The sequence below is a fragment of the Hippopotamus amphibius genome, chromosome 4, assembly GCF_030028045.1.
Source record: "Hippopotamus amphibius kiboko isolate mHipAmp2 chromosome 4, mHipAmp2.hap2, whole genome shotgun sequence".
In the NCBI taxonomy this organism is placed as follows: Eukaryota; Metazoa; Chordata; class Mammalia; order Artiodactyla; family Hippopotamidae; genus Hippopotamus; species Hippopotamus amphibius.
Window position 1 is genome coordinate 11,947,976 of NC_080189.1, and position 15,233 is coordinate 11,963,208.

Consider the following 15,233-nt stretch of genomic DNA (forward strand, 5'->3'; position numbering starts at 1 on the left):
AGGTGTGATGTTCAATGTATTAAACCACCTGGTTGAGGTTGGGGTGTAGCCTCAAACTCACATTTAGTAAATATGTTATTTCGCAAATGAGGGGATAAAGGTAATTCAAAGGCTATCATATATATTTATTATTAAACTTCAAAAAAAAAAACCAGGAAAAAACTTCAATGGGTTACATTTTCCACCAAACTGCAACTAGTTTATGAAAGGTCCTTGGCTCAGAGCTGCCTGGTAAGAACATGGAATCAATGAAGGTAAACATGCTGTCTTCATGTAAACCTAGATTCCTTACTCTCCATGTCTTGTCTCGGCTTTGTACGTGCTCTGATTAGTAATTTTCATACAAATACCTTGAGAAATAGGACAATTTTGCTTTTGTTTCTTGACAAAAGATAGCTGGATTGTGAGAAACCAATGTGAAGACATAAAATGAAGGCCAAGTATCCAAGTCATAGCACTGGCTATGGAGAAAGAAAAAAGAGAGGTTGCATGGCTATTTAAATGTTATTCTCTCTGGCTGAAAACAATGCTGACAATCTCTTCAATGACTTCTTATCCATTCAAATTTCTCTTCTTGAACAGCTTAATCACATCCTTTATCCATTTTTCTTGTTTTTTTTTAATTAATTAGTGATATTTCCTTGTATAACTCAAGACATTTTTTATTATTGATACAAGTATCACTCACTTCCTGGACTATTATTTCTACTTATGTTGGTTGTCTTTTGTTAACCAAAATAGTTACTTTTAATATAGTCAAATTCATCAATTTTTTTTTACCAAGTTCACCTGAATTTATGGGTCTGTTTCTGAAGTGTCAATCCTATATCAAATGCCCATTTTTCCCTTATACAAATATATATTAATGTGTCTTACTAATTGTTGCTTTGCAGTATGTCTTAATATCTGGAGGGTTACTCATCCTCTTTCCTCTTTACCTTAGTTCAAAATTTTACATTTTTATTAGTTATTTTAGGGTCTTTACTTTTCTATGTGTATATTTAAACCAGTGTACTAGTTTGCCTCATGATTCCTATTGTAATTATTATTGGAAATGCATTTAATATACCTCAAACTTGGAAAAGGTGCCATTTTTACAAGGAAAAAAGGCATTTTTACCCAGTCATGAATATGGTTAAGTTTCTACCTTTATTTAGACTTCCTTTTTTGTCCTTTGCTAGAGTCATATATTTTTCTTTACAAAGCTCTTGTGCATTTTGTTAAATTAATTCCTATATATTTTATGACTTGTGTTGCTACTGTAATGGTATCTTATTTTTTATTATATTTTCTATTTGATTATTGCTGGTTTAGAAAAACTTTATTTACTTTTACATGTAAATCTTATATTAGGAAATCTTGCTGAACTTTCTTATTGATGTGACTCATTTGCCTATTAATTTTCTTGGATTTTAAATGTAACTGACCATATCAAATAATTATATTCTCCTCCATATCAATTATTATTTTCTTTCCTTTTGTATTGGCTAGAATTATAAGTACTGTGCTACTAAGTATCATTTAATACTTATCATATGTCATCTTGTTCCTGACTTTAGAAAAAGTGCCTCAAATTCCATTAAATACAACATTTGTTGTAGAATTTTTATATGTAGTTTTTATTAGGTATAAAGTTCTTCTCTAGTTCTAGCTTTCTAAGAATTCTCATCGGTTTTTTTTCATGTATATTGAGATAACTTTGTTTTCCTTTAGTCAACCAACATGAGAGTGAACCTACAGATTTTTCTGAAGTTGAATCATGGGTATATTCCTGGGAAAATGGTCCCTTGGTAAAAATACATTGTTTTTAAAAAAAAGTTAAATTCCCTTGGATAATATTTAAAAATGTTTTCATCTATAAAATTACTGTATATGTTTTATATAATATACTAATGAGAATTATTTTAATCTAGGTTATGCAAATGTCATAAAGTTGGGCAATTTTTCTTTCTTTTTTTTCATTTTCTGGAAAAACATTTGGATTATATACTTTATTGTATATTTATAGTATATTTTATTTATATTATTATTATTTTATGGTCACCTTGAAACTTTGGTAAAGTCCCCCAGTAAAAGTATTTTCCATGGAGTAGTGAGAAGGGCAGAGGGCTTATATTTTTAGTAGCAACTCAATGTCATTTATGATCATAATTCTATACAAATTTTCTGTTTTTTCTTGGGCCAATTAGGCTTTTATTTTCAGATATGTGTCAACTGCATACATAAATACTTTTTAATAATATTTTATTATTTTTAATCTCTACTATATCTATTTTAACTTCTCACTTTTCAATTTTTAATTGATTTCTATCTTTTCTCACTTTTCCTTGTTGAAAATTCCAGAAATTTATGTGTCTTCTTAGAATCTTCAGAAAATCAACTTAAGGTTTTGTTTATGATCTGTTTTGCTTCTGTTCTGTGCCCTTGATTTCTTTATATAGCATTATAATTTCATTTATTTTTTCATACTTTAAGTTTACTCTATTGCTCTTTTCCTGTCACTCATATTTCTATAAATTTACAAAAAAATTATGCAAAGCCCACAAAGAAATTAACTTTTCCTCCTTAGGGCCATAGATATTCATCAAACTCAATAACCTGACTGGCCTCTTCTCTGCAGAAGTCAGAGAGAAGCAGTATCTTTTCTCCCCAGAAGCAGGGATTTGCAATCTGGTGACAAATGGTTAAGGAATGTGGAGATGATGTAAGCATTTCCAGTCTTTGTTCAAACACAGATCCCACATGATTCCAAGTCTGAGAAAACTCACCCCAACCCTCCAAGAGAGGACAGAGGCACCACTACTCTAAGGAATCCCTGGGCCCAAGCAGACAATCCCTGTGTTGACACAGCTCTTTAAATAAAGCCAGACTCCAGCCAAAGAAAATGTTATGTGTAAAACTCCAAACTCTTGTCACTGGTAAATTTTACTTTAGGTCAGGGCTTATACATCCTGTAGATTATGTCCAAGATCCTCTTGGCAGCATTTCCAAAATTGTGAACCATGATACACTGCTGTTTGTGAATGATATCATCAAATCCAAGAGTCGTGATCACTAAAGAGGCCTGTCCAGACTGAGTCCCTTTCCCAATTGCTTCTCTCCTTACAGGGAAACTGTGTGCATAAAAAGAATGAGAATGGGAGGGCTCTCTGCATGACGAAACTCAGTGCCAGGGAAAGGTAGGATGGAGTTCTGTACTGGAAAATATGTTGACCATGGCTCTTCAACATAACAATAAGTGACATTTATGGAGTACTTTAGGATTTATAAAATGTTTTCATAAGTAAGATCTCATTTAAAATCTCCAAACAGCATTTTCCATGTCAATCATACCTCAATAAAGTGTTATTTTGTTGTTGTTTTCTTTTTTCAATAAAAGAATAAGAGGAAAGGAAGTATAGACAGCAAGTACACACAACTCTCCTGAGGATTTTCTCCAAGTCCACAAAAATGGGAATTAGATGAAAAAATGGGATCAAGAAAGATTTTCTTTGGGACTTCCTAGGTGGTGCAGTAGTTAAGAATCTGCCTGCCAATGCAGGGGACAGGGGTTCGATCCCTACTCCAAGAAGATCCCATGTGCCACTGAGCAACTAAGCCCATGTGCCTGCGCTCTAAAGCCCGTGAGCCACAACTATTGAGCCCATGTGCCACAACTACTGAAGCCCGCACGCCTAGAGCCTGTGCTCCACAGCAAGAGAAGCCACTACAGTGAGGAGCCCACACACCACAATGAAGAGTAGCTCCTGCTCGCCACAACTAGAGAAAACCAGTGTGGAGCAACAAAGACCCAATGCAGCCAATAAATAAAGAAATAAATAATAAAAAGAGAGATTTTCTTTAAGATGGGAGAAATATCAGTTTGTTTAATTCCCCATATATAAGGAATCTAAAGTAGTCTAACTCATAGGAGAAGGGAATACAATAGTGGTCGCCTTGGGCTGGGGGAAAGGGGGGCTGTTATTCAAAGGGTAAAAATTTCAGTTATGTTTGGTGAGTAAATTCTAGTGATCTGTTGCACAACTTTGTGCCTATAGGTAACAACACTGTATTATGCACTTCCAAATCTGTTAAGAGGGTAGATCTCGTGCTGAGTGTTCTTGCCACAAAAAAAAAAAAAAAAAAAAAAAAAGGAGAGAGAGAGACAGAGAGAGAGCAGGAGAGACCCAAGGAAACTCTGGGAGGTGTTGAGTATGTCTATTCCTTTAATTATGGTAGTGGTATCATGGGTGTTTTCATATGTCCAAACACATCAAATTGAACAAATTAAATGTGTACAATTCAATAATACCTCAATAAAACTGTTAAAAATAAGATGTTGAAACAAAATTGCTAATTAGACACAGGTTGTATTATCATTCTTATATTTAAGTCATGTGAACTAAGGCTCAGACAAGGTAAACTACTTCCTAAAGCATACAAACAAAACAAAACAAAACAGAAAAACAAATTTGGGAAAGAAGTCTAGAATTTTAGAACCCAGAAGTTTTTGTTTCCAACTCTTTCCTTCTCTGTGGGATTTGGGTTCTGCCCTCACTTCCAGCCTCTGGTGTAGCTCCTTACACTTCATGAGGAAAGGGAAATGGGAAGAGGAAGGTCCACTGCTCCCTGTAAGGCCATCACTCAACCCGCCACATGACCCTTAACAGAAGAATTACGTAGGGATTGAAATAACTGTTTGTTATCAATGGGGGAAGTCATCCTACTATATCGTGGATTCATTTTGCATATAAATATTCCATGAGGCAGCTGTGCAAATTGGGTGATAGGCAAACACAAGTATATGGTTTATCTAGCTGAAAAATGGAGACTGTAGACTCCCCCATGTTTTCCCTTTCTCATTTCTTTTCATCTTCCTAAAGCCCTAACTTTGGAGCACCCCTGGGATCAGTTTTGGGACCCTTTCTTTTCTCTATTCTCGTTGCCATAATGATCTCACCCAGTTTCATGACTTAAAGTATCACCTATAATTGATGACCTCAAATTTACACTCTAATTTGAACCTCTCCTGTGAACTGCAGATCGTATGTCAATTTGACAGATCCACTTGGACATCCAACAGACATCTCAAACCTAATATGCCCCACACTGAACTTCTGACCACTTTTTCTCCCCAGACGTGCTCCATCTGAGGTCTTCCTCATCTCAGGTAATGATACCTCTATTCTTCCTGTTGCTCAGGTAAAAAAATCATTCTGGCCCCTCTCTTTCTTTCACATCCCATATCCAACCCATCAGGAAATTCTGCTGGCTCTACATTTAAAATGTATTTTTAAAAAATAAATAATAAATCAAATGCATTCAAAACCCAACCATATCTCACCACTTCTGCTACTGTTCTCATCGAAAGCATGTATTCCTTCACCCGGATTATTGAATTTCTGATTTCTGCTTCTACCCTGGCCCACTAAAATCTATTCTCAACACAGCAGCCAGATTGATTTTTTTATATCATTTCAGTTTTTTTTTAGAACTTTTATTGAGATACAGTTAACATACAATAAACTGCATATATTTAGAGTGTACAATTTGGTATCCCAATCTCCCAGTTCATTCCCCCCCAACCCTCCCCGCTTTCCCCACTTGGTGTCCATATGTTTGTTCTCTACATCTGTGTCTCTATTTCCGCCTTGCAAACTGGTTGATTTGTACCATTTTTCTATAGTCCACATATATGTGTTAATATACGGTATTTGTTTTTCTCTTTCTGACTCACTTCACTCTGTATGACAGTCTCCAGGTCCATCCATGTCTCTACAAATGTCCTAGTTTTTCAGCCAATTTCTCACAGTTCCATGCAAGACACCTCCTACTGGCCATTCACAATTTTTCTGACCTCATTGTGTCCTCACTCCACCCCAAGCACCCTGGGTTCCTTGCTGTGCCTCAAACACATCAGGCCTGCTCCCCCATTCAGGATCTCTGCCTGGCTAATTCTTCTGCTTGGAACGTTCTTCACCCAGATATCCACATGATTCACTTCTTTACCTCCTTCAAGGTTTGCATCAAATGTCTCCTTCCCACTAAAGCCTTCCTCAAACAACCTATTTAAAATTTCACGTCACCCCCTCACATTTCCTATCCTCCTTTATTCCTCTCCATTGGACTTACTTTCAAATACACCATTTAATTTACCTAAATTGGCTATTGTCTACCTCTTCTCTCTGGCATGTAAGCTTCATGAAGACAGAAAATTTTGTCTGTTTTGCTCCTTGATCTATATACCCCAGTACTTAGATTAAAGTTTGGCACATGGTAGGTACTCAATAAGCATGTGTTGAATTGTTAAATCAAAGTATAAGTGAATGAGTAAATGAACTAGAACAGATGACCTCTACAGTCCTGTGATGCTCACACACATATACATGTGGACAGGCAAGATAATAACCAAAACATCAAGAGCAAGTCTTCAGCTCCCAAATTTAGAGGGACCTGCCAGAATCATCAAGTTCATACTCCATTGCCAGGAATATCCCTTGTTGGAAGCTTCCTAGTGCAGTTTCTGGGGTCCTTGCACACATGTGAGAGTTAAAGACAATTCATTCATGCTTCTCAACAGTCAGCTAGTTCCCCTGTTCTAGACATGGGACAAACTAACACATTATAGACCTATCGGGTACCTGATCCTTCTCCATGGGTTCTAGAACTACCACCTGGTCCAGCATACACAGGTGAGAACTGCTGTGATGACAGAGGAGCATGGAACACTCTAGAGAAAGAATGTGGCACCAGTGGGACAGAGTGCACTCTGGGAGGTGGTCACTATGAAATAGGGAGTTGTTTCTTTCTGGACAGCTGCAGAATCTTTGTATATGTGCCAAGCCCTCCTAGGTCTCCAACCTTGAGGAGGGATTTTGTGATGAGAGAATTAATCACAGGATGCTTTTGCTCTTGCCCTCCCTCTGGAAGAGACTAGTATAACTTTCTCCTCCCCATCTCCCCAACTCTCCAAGGACATAAAGGAAGCTAAGGTTATAGTACCAACCAGACACAGCTAATCAGAAACTGCTCTGGAAACCCCCTCCAGGTGCTCTCCCCTTTACAGCCTCTCCATCCCTCACTCTTCTCCTTTCAAGCCCTTTCCCTCTACACCTGCCTGCTGCAGCTCTGGAGTCTGCTGTTTTTCATTTTGCCTGTGATCTCTCTAATCTCCAGTCACCATGATCTGAATCTCCTCTCTACCTATCTCCAAATCACTCCTCTCTCCGAGCCCAGGTAAGGAGAAGCCTGTGGGGTAGGAGGGCAGAGAAAGAGAAGGAAACACCAAGAGCAGAGCATGGAAAAAGGGAAATAAGGAAATCAAAATGCTTCCCAAGTAGGTTTGCCCAGAAGAGATAACTGCTGGTGAGAGAAAGACGCCCTTAGATCAGATCTGGTGCCCCACAGCAATGAACCCTGGAGCACCCAGTGTTCAAGGCACTGTAGCCTGTGGAACCCTTCAATCTTGGGTGCACTGAGGTAGGGTGGGGCTTGAGAAACATGAGACAGCTACAGATGCCAGGACTGTTAGGTTCTGCTTCTATTTTTATTGAGTGACTTTGCCCAAATGCATCTCTCCTGCCTCAGCTTTCTCATCTAAAAATGGGAAAGTTCTGTCTTCTCAAATGAACAGAGGTTTCCATGGCGAGAGGCATCCAATGATATCTTATTTCTCTAGAATAATATGTAAGGATAAAATTGAAGAAAATATGATTTCTTCAACTCTCAGAGGCAGAAAAGAAAGTATTCAAGAAGATGTTATCTATGATTATCAATCTACTTCACAGGACACAAAAACTTGACTACTGATGATACCATGACAGGGAGGGCTCCATGTATCCCTCCCATCCTGGACAGAGAACTAATCCTTAGGCCCCACATACACCAACCACAGGGCCTCCCCTTGAGGAAGACCCAGGCTCCCAGCAGAGCCCATCCTAGGGCTGGCTGAATCCTGTGCGTTCTGTCTTATCTCAACTAGTAACCACAGGAGTCTCTGCTAGAAACTCTGGGGTAAGCAGTGGGGTGGTAGGGGGAGTGTCCCATTGGAAAAGGTCCTGAAGCCAAAATTATGCACACAGCTCTTGCAGATGATAGCTTTTCTGAGGCATCCATGGCTTTCTGAGACGATATTCCAAAGATGCCAGAAGCTCTCTCTCCTGGAAGGTGGCTGGCTCAGGAAATCAACATTTTTTCCTTAACTGTGTTTTGTTTTTTTATTTTAATGAATCATGAAAATTCCCTGACAGAATTGAGGGAGCTTTGATTTCCTCATCCATGCAGCTGCTTTGTCCCATTACTTAGTTCCAACTCTCAGTCTGTGGCCAACAAGAAACAGAGTCTTCTGGGTTTTTGAGGGAACTCTCTATTTTGTAGCACAAACTAAGTTAGAAATTAAAAGTATTCTCAAACCAACTTTACTAGAACCAACTTTATGGAAGGTATACTAGAACCAACTTTATGGAAAATGATAGTTGATTTTTAAAATAAATTTTGAAAACAAATTAGATTTTTATAGAGCGAAAATGCAGACATTTATTCAAGCAGACAAAGTAACTGACCCTCAGGCCTAGAACACTTTAAAAAATGTAACAGCACAACGATCATGCATTTATGTGTGATGAAGTTGACCTTCACGGTCCCAGAATTGGGGCATTCTCTTTGCCAGACAATTTGGATGTTGAAGATTAAAGTGCTCATGTTTGAAGCATCTCCCTCTTCCTCTGAAGGAAGTCTGGGTCAGAGATATTAGTTTAAATGGGTGCTGCTTCATTCAAGCAGAGAGTTTCTTTAAAAGCATTAAAGGCAGAGAGCCAGCTCTAAAATAAGCAGGACTCCTAGAATTGTATGGTTCAAAGCTCCTTTCCAGATGAAAATAAAAGAGACCAGCAAGCCTGAAATGATACTTTACTCAAAGCTCTAACCCCACAATTGATTTTTAGAGAAAAGAGAACTCACAGTGGCAACTATTCAGGGAGCTCTCAACACGAGTGCACATATTGTCATAATTCTGAATTGTCAGGAAACTGAGGAGAAAATGTTGGCCAAAATGCAGAACCCAAAGTAACATATTGACCCATAGCTAGAGAACTAAAAGATTCAGAATTGTAACCATCATTTTAAGAAGGGCTCCATTGCAGACACAGGAAATATCAAGGGCATCTCATTTTATAACATGTCAGATGAATAAATATTTCAGAAAACGCTGTAAAAGGAGAAAAGCAAGAATGTGTAAGGAAAACATTCCCTATTAAATCCACTTAAATGCTTTTAGGGGATAAAGATGCCAACAAGAAACTAGCATGAACTTCTTTTATGTAGACTTCCAAAAGCCTTTGACAAGCTATCTCACCAAATTTAGTCATGGGGACTCAGTAGACTGCTTTATCATGTAAGAGAGACTGGTTCACAGGACAGAAACATCGTGCCAGAAAACAGGCTCATATCCCAGGGGTCGAGGCTGAGGTCATAAATGGTTGTGAGAGGGAGCACAGTGAAATCCCTACAACCAAAGATGATATTTAGCTCCTCTAAGTAAAGAAATTACCAAACTGATGAGAAAAAAGAAAACACTGAAAGATGTAATTTTGTGTGACAAATCAAGAAAAAGGTAAATGAGTTTTTTAATTCAAGGGATTTTGTTTCGGAACACAAATCTAAATTTGAAATATATAATAACACACATATATGCTAATTAATGAGTTTCAAGTTATCTGTCATAAACCAAGGAAAAGGCTTGATGATATAGGAAAAGGAGTCATAGCAATTACAGTTGTCAGCTACCCTGCAGGTGGAGCCCAAAGGCTGACCTCACACTGTAGAAGTTGGGTTATAACCTGTTGTGATTAATACACATCTCTTCATATCTGCTTTGTGCCCAGTGCTGTGCTGTGAGCTTCCTTTGTAGTGTGCCTATGAATGAGACACCGTTATCTCCATTTAATGTGAAAAGACTGAGGTTCAGGGAAATTGAATACATCCCCCACAGGTAATATGGCTAGCGAGTGGTTGAGTCAGGATTTAAACTCACAGATGTCTTCCTCCATAGTCTGTCTAGTCTTAGAAAGATGATAGGAACGAAAGAGAAAAAAAAACAAGTTGAAAGATAGAGAGAGAGGTGGGGGAGAAAGATGATGATGACGTAGATAGATACAAACTCATCCATGTCTATAGATGAGAAAAGTATTCTTCCCTAAATCCAGAATACTATGTACACCTTTGTTTCTTGGACCCCAGAAAGACAGAAAAGGAACCTGAAAAGACACAGTCAAGGGGTGAGGAGATTTTCATGCTGGGAAGATGAATATTCAGAGGAAATATGATCTAAGCCTGTCAGGGCATGAAGGACAGAGATGAGAATGCTTTTTTTTTTTTTTCAGTCTTGTTGTGCACCTACTGTGCATGGAGTTTTGTGCTAGTTTTTACATGTTATCTCACAGAACCCTCACACATCCCTCTTTTCTACCTCAATTCAACAGCAAGGAGGCAAGGTTTCAGAAATGTTAAGTTGTCTCCAACCCAAATCAAGCATCCATCAAACAACAAAACAAAAAGTTTAGACAGTGGGGAGTCTTTCTACCTCACTGAGGATTAAGGAAAAGAAAAAAAAAAATCTTTTGAATGCACAGTGTGTGTTTTTCCTAAAAAGAAGTACTGGATGAAAAGAGATTTCAGAACAATTTGTGTAAATTCATAGACCAGATGCTCATGACAGGTTATTAAGTCAAATTATGCAAATTCAGCATATTTACAATTCTAAACCTAACTTCCTATGGAACAATGATCTGATTTTTCTGTGACCTCTCCTCTGGTGTTTTTGTAAACAATAATACTAGATCAATAGACTCAGGTCTACTCTGGAAGACAATTCTGGCAGAAACAGAGCCATCAAACAGGAGCAGTGAGTCCAGTTCTGCTGCCAACACAGAGTGGTGAGGTCCCAGACTGGTTATATGACCTCCCTGCGGCATCCTTTGCCCCAGAGGGATGAGGATCTGGACCATTTGACCTTCAAACTAGTGCAGCATTTTATGGTATCTTCAAGACCGAGAAAGGCCTGACCTGTCTGCCTTTCAAGTCTCCCCACAACCTCTCCTTAGAAGTGCTTCCATTGGCTGTGAAATGACTGATTGAAAAACATCACTATTACCGATAATTTTAATTATCCTACACAGTGAAAATCAAGTCCCAGATCTATGGCCCCAGTGCAGCAAGGCTTCCAGCCACATCCAGATATCCCGGGCCACCAGCCAGCCTTTGATCTGTGGCCACTCCACGGAGCCTTATGCAGTTAGGAAAGCAGACCTGCCAGCACAACAGTAGGAATGAGCAATGTCAAGGCTAAGGAGAAACTATGTTTAGATTTGCTATCTTAGATGATCTGTATTACTGCTCACATCCACATGTCCTCAGGAGAAATGTCAGCAAAGGGAAAAATAAGGACAGAAATGCCTAGGAGAGTGCAGATAAGTTCTGGACAAGGAAGGGTGGGAGAAGTGGGATAAGGGATAAGGTGTGTCTTATGTGAGAAGAATTTTCAGGAGAGTGATAGGTGAGGAAGACAGTATAGCGGATAAGACCATGGACTAGCAAGGACTAGATTGCTTGAGTGAAAACCTGGCTTTACTGCTCACTAGCTTCATGACATTTAATTCTTTTAGGCCTCAATCTCCTCACCTGTAAATAGGTACAATAAGAGTTCACCTACCTCATCAGATTGTTGCTAGGATTGGGTGAGTTAAATGTATAAAGTCCTTATGAGCATTTGCTTGACACTCTCTTAGCTATTATTGCTGAAGAGTGGGAATATAGCCCTTCTGGCCCTGGAGGAGGAAGGTGGTGCTTTTTTTTTTTTCCTCTGTAGCTTCTCCTACTAGGCTGGAGCCTGGTTTTGAAGAGACCAAATTACTGAAGTTGTGAAAGTGTCTGTTCCCCTTCTCCCTCCCAGGGAAAAGACATTTCTAACATATATTCCTAGAGTTTGTAACAAATCCTCCTAAAAACTCTAGACAAAGTAGAAACACTCCCCAGTCTCCTTTTGATTGAAATGAACTGCCTGGCTTGCTTTCCACAGCCTTGTTCTTAAACATGATTATATACCTTGAGCTCAGAGTTATTGGAGCCACTGCCTGGCCTTTCTCATCATCTCCATTTCTGTGAACTATGAACATGAAGGAAGATGAATTGGATTGTTTGTGTGTCTCTGCCTCCCACTCCCTACTTCTCTAAGGAGATGAAAAGGAAGAAGTAAAAAACCAAGGGGTAAGCAGAGGCAGAGTGAAGAGAGCTGGTTACTTCAACAGCTTTGTCCTGCCTGCACCTCCAGAACAGCCAGGCTTCTCTCTCTTGGTCACACCCACAGCTACAACACCTGGCAGGGAAGAGGCATTCAGCACAGGTTTGTTAAATTTGTTCAAATGACTGAATAATGGGGGAAAAAATGATAGAAAGTGATTCCACAACCCTCAGACCCACCCACAATCCTACCCCATTCCTCCTCCATCACAATGCAAACATCTGTTTGAAGGCATTCCCCTCGGATGGCAAAAAAAGAGCACAGGTTGACACTGATAAATAGAAATCCCCAGAACTATCCTCAAAACGGAGCATTAATAGCAAAAACCATGCTCTTTGCATTCCTTCCAGTTCTTGCATCCAATCTACCTGCTGCCCGTGGCCCAGCCTTATTGCTGTTGCACTCTGTAGTAAAACTACATGCACAAACTCCACTACGAACATTGATTATAAACAGCGACTGAGTCACTAAAAGGAAATAGTGTTTACCATTCAAATTAATTAAAAAGATATCATTAATAACTACTGGAAAAGTCAAATGTCCTCCTGTAGTTGGCACAGCTTTGAATTTCTTACCACCTCATGTTCCTTGCCTCCAGAGGTTTATAACAATCGCAGCCAACATACATGCTATCAATGTTCCCCAAATGTTGCCTGCAATGAGTCACTGGATAATGCTTAGAAAGAGACTATGTTCTGACAGCAAATCTGGAATGTACTGCTACCTCTGAAGGACAAATTAGAACAGATACACATCACTTTTTCTCATGCTGACAGAGTATTAACAAGACTGTTCGGACATATTGTTCTTGATGTGCCTGGTCAGGCCTTTCTGCTAACACTTCTCTGCTGTGTCTGCCTCAGTGCCAGGCACAGACTGGGTCTCTATTAAGGTCATGGGAAGTTCTGGATTCAGCCTCAGGAATGTAGATTTTGTTGCTTTCTGTGAGCAGTTAAGCCCTTCATCCTGCCCCTCCCCAGCTTTTTTTTTTCTCTTTAAAATTATGAGGTTGAATAAGATGTTGGCTAAGATCCTCATCTGTATTATGTTTTTGTGATTCTGCAACATAAGACAAGCAACTCAGAAGTGGCAGAGTAGGGCAGAGAGGAGGAAAGAGCAGCAGAGCCTAAAGACACAGTTCCTGCCTTGCGGAGCAGAGGCTGAGGTGGACTAATACCGGTGGCTGTATAAGACCCACAAAATAAGTGGAGTCTGAAGAGAGGGGATTCTTCATAGGTGGAGGTCAGGAGAGATGCATTGCAAAGGAAGGGACTAAAATCAAGGTTTCTTTGGAAAGCATGTTGAGATAGCAGCTGTAAGAATTTTAGTCCAGGAGGCAGGAAAAACTGGACCATTTTTCAGAACAAGTTAACAAGATGTCCCTCATGGGAAGAGGGGATGGGAATGGACCCATCAACCCACCTCCCTTCCTGCAGCCCTACTTCCTCCTACCCTCTAAATTCCACCCAGCTCTTTCTTCACCAGCAGGGCCGGAGGAGGGTAGCCCACAAACTCTCCCTTCCCCCATGTCTTTCCCACAGGTGCCTCCGGGTGGTTAGTGCATGGACAGCCCCAGCAATGCCACCATGCCTGGCGGCTTTCTCCTGCAGGGCTTTGCTGAGTTCCCGCACCTGAGGCCCGCGCTCTTCCTGCTGCTGCTGGTTGTGCATCTGGCCACGCTGAGCGGGAACCTGCTCATCCTGGTGGCCGTGGCCTCAGTACCCAGCCAGCCGCCCATGCTACTCTTCCTCTGCCAGCTGTCAGCCATCGAGCTCTGCTACACGCTGGTGGTGGTGCCCCGCTCCCTGGCCGACCTGGCCTCGCCGGGCCTCAGCCGCGGCAGCCCCATCTCCTTCCTGGGTTGCGCTGTTCAGATGCAGATGTTCGTGGCTCTGGGCGGGGCCGAGTGCTTCCTGCTGGCCTCTATGGCCTATGACCGCTATGTGGCCATCTGCCACCCGCTGCGCTACGCGGCTGTGGTGACCCCTGGGCTGTGTGCGCGGCTGGCCCTGGCCTGCTGCCTCGGGGGACTGGCGGTGTCCTTGGGGCTCACGGTGGCCGTCTTCCACCTGCCTTTCTGCGGCTCCCGCCTGCTGGTGCATTTCTTCTGCGACATTACAGCGCTGCTGCACCTGGCCTGCACGCAGAGCTACGCCGAGGAGCTGCCCCTGCTGGGCGCCTGCCTGGCGCTGCTGCTGCTGCCCTCCGCGCTCATCCTGGCCTCCTACGGCGCCATCGCCGCCGCCCTGCGCCGCCTGCGCTCCCCACGAGGCAGGCGCAAGGCCGCTTCCACCTGCGCCTCGCACCTGGCCGTCACCTTCCTCCACTATGGCTGCGCCACCTTCATGTACGTGCGGCCCAAGGCCAGCTATTCCCCACGGCAGGATCGCACGCTGGCGCTGGTCTACACCAACGTCACGCCACTGCTCTACCCGCTCATCTACAGCCTGCGCAACCGCGAGATCACCGCTGCCATCCACAGGGTGCTGGGGCGGTGGCAGCCCCGCCGAGCCCCGGGTCACGGTCTGGGTGAGCCCTGACAGCAGGCAGGGACCAGGCCAGAGTGGGCAGCTCTGCTCCCTAAAGTTTCCCCTATCAGCAGGCGTCTGCACTGAGAATGCCCTGGGGGGGAATCAAGAACCGGATTCTGAAAAGAGAATCTGGAGAAGTGTCCGCATAAGGAGACACTCCCAGCAGTTGCCCTATCCTCCGCACCTCCCTTGTGGAATAGAGCCCTAGACCTGCACTGAGTGGATCCATCAGTAGCTGTTGAGTTCTTCCCATGTGCTGGGCCTGGGCAAGGTAGTGGGCTTGTGGTGACAAAGAAGGCACACTTTATGCCCCAGGGAGCTCACAGGGAGCAAGGACAGATGTGGGGAGTAAACAGGAGATGGATGGAGTGCCTCATTCTGGACTTTTCCTGGGGAGAGGGGAGTCAGGGAAAGCTTTTGGGGGGACA

General features: G+C 41.7%; 1 protein-coding gene across 1 annotated transcript; it reads left to right on the forward strand.

The window, feature by feature from the left end:
- The first annotated feature begins 13,836 nt into the window (after positions 1-13,836).
- Positions 13,837-14,814, forward strand: LOC130851797 (olfactory receptor 10AC1). The gene has a single exon (XM_057732533.1). The coding sequence runs from the start codon at positions 13,837-13,839 to the stop codon at positions 14,812-14,814; it is 978 nt and encodes a 325-aa protein (XP_057588516.1).
- Positions 14,815-15,233: the final 419 nt, after the last annotated feature.

Coding starts and splice junctions, on each gene's coding strand:
- LOC130851797 (XM_057732533.1), top strand. CDS start 13,837: ATGGACAGCCCCAGCAATGCCACCATGCCTGGCGGCTTTCTCCTGCAG.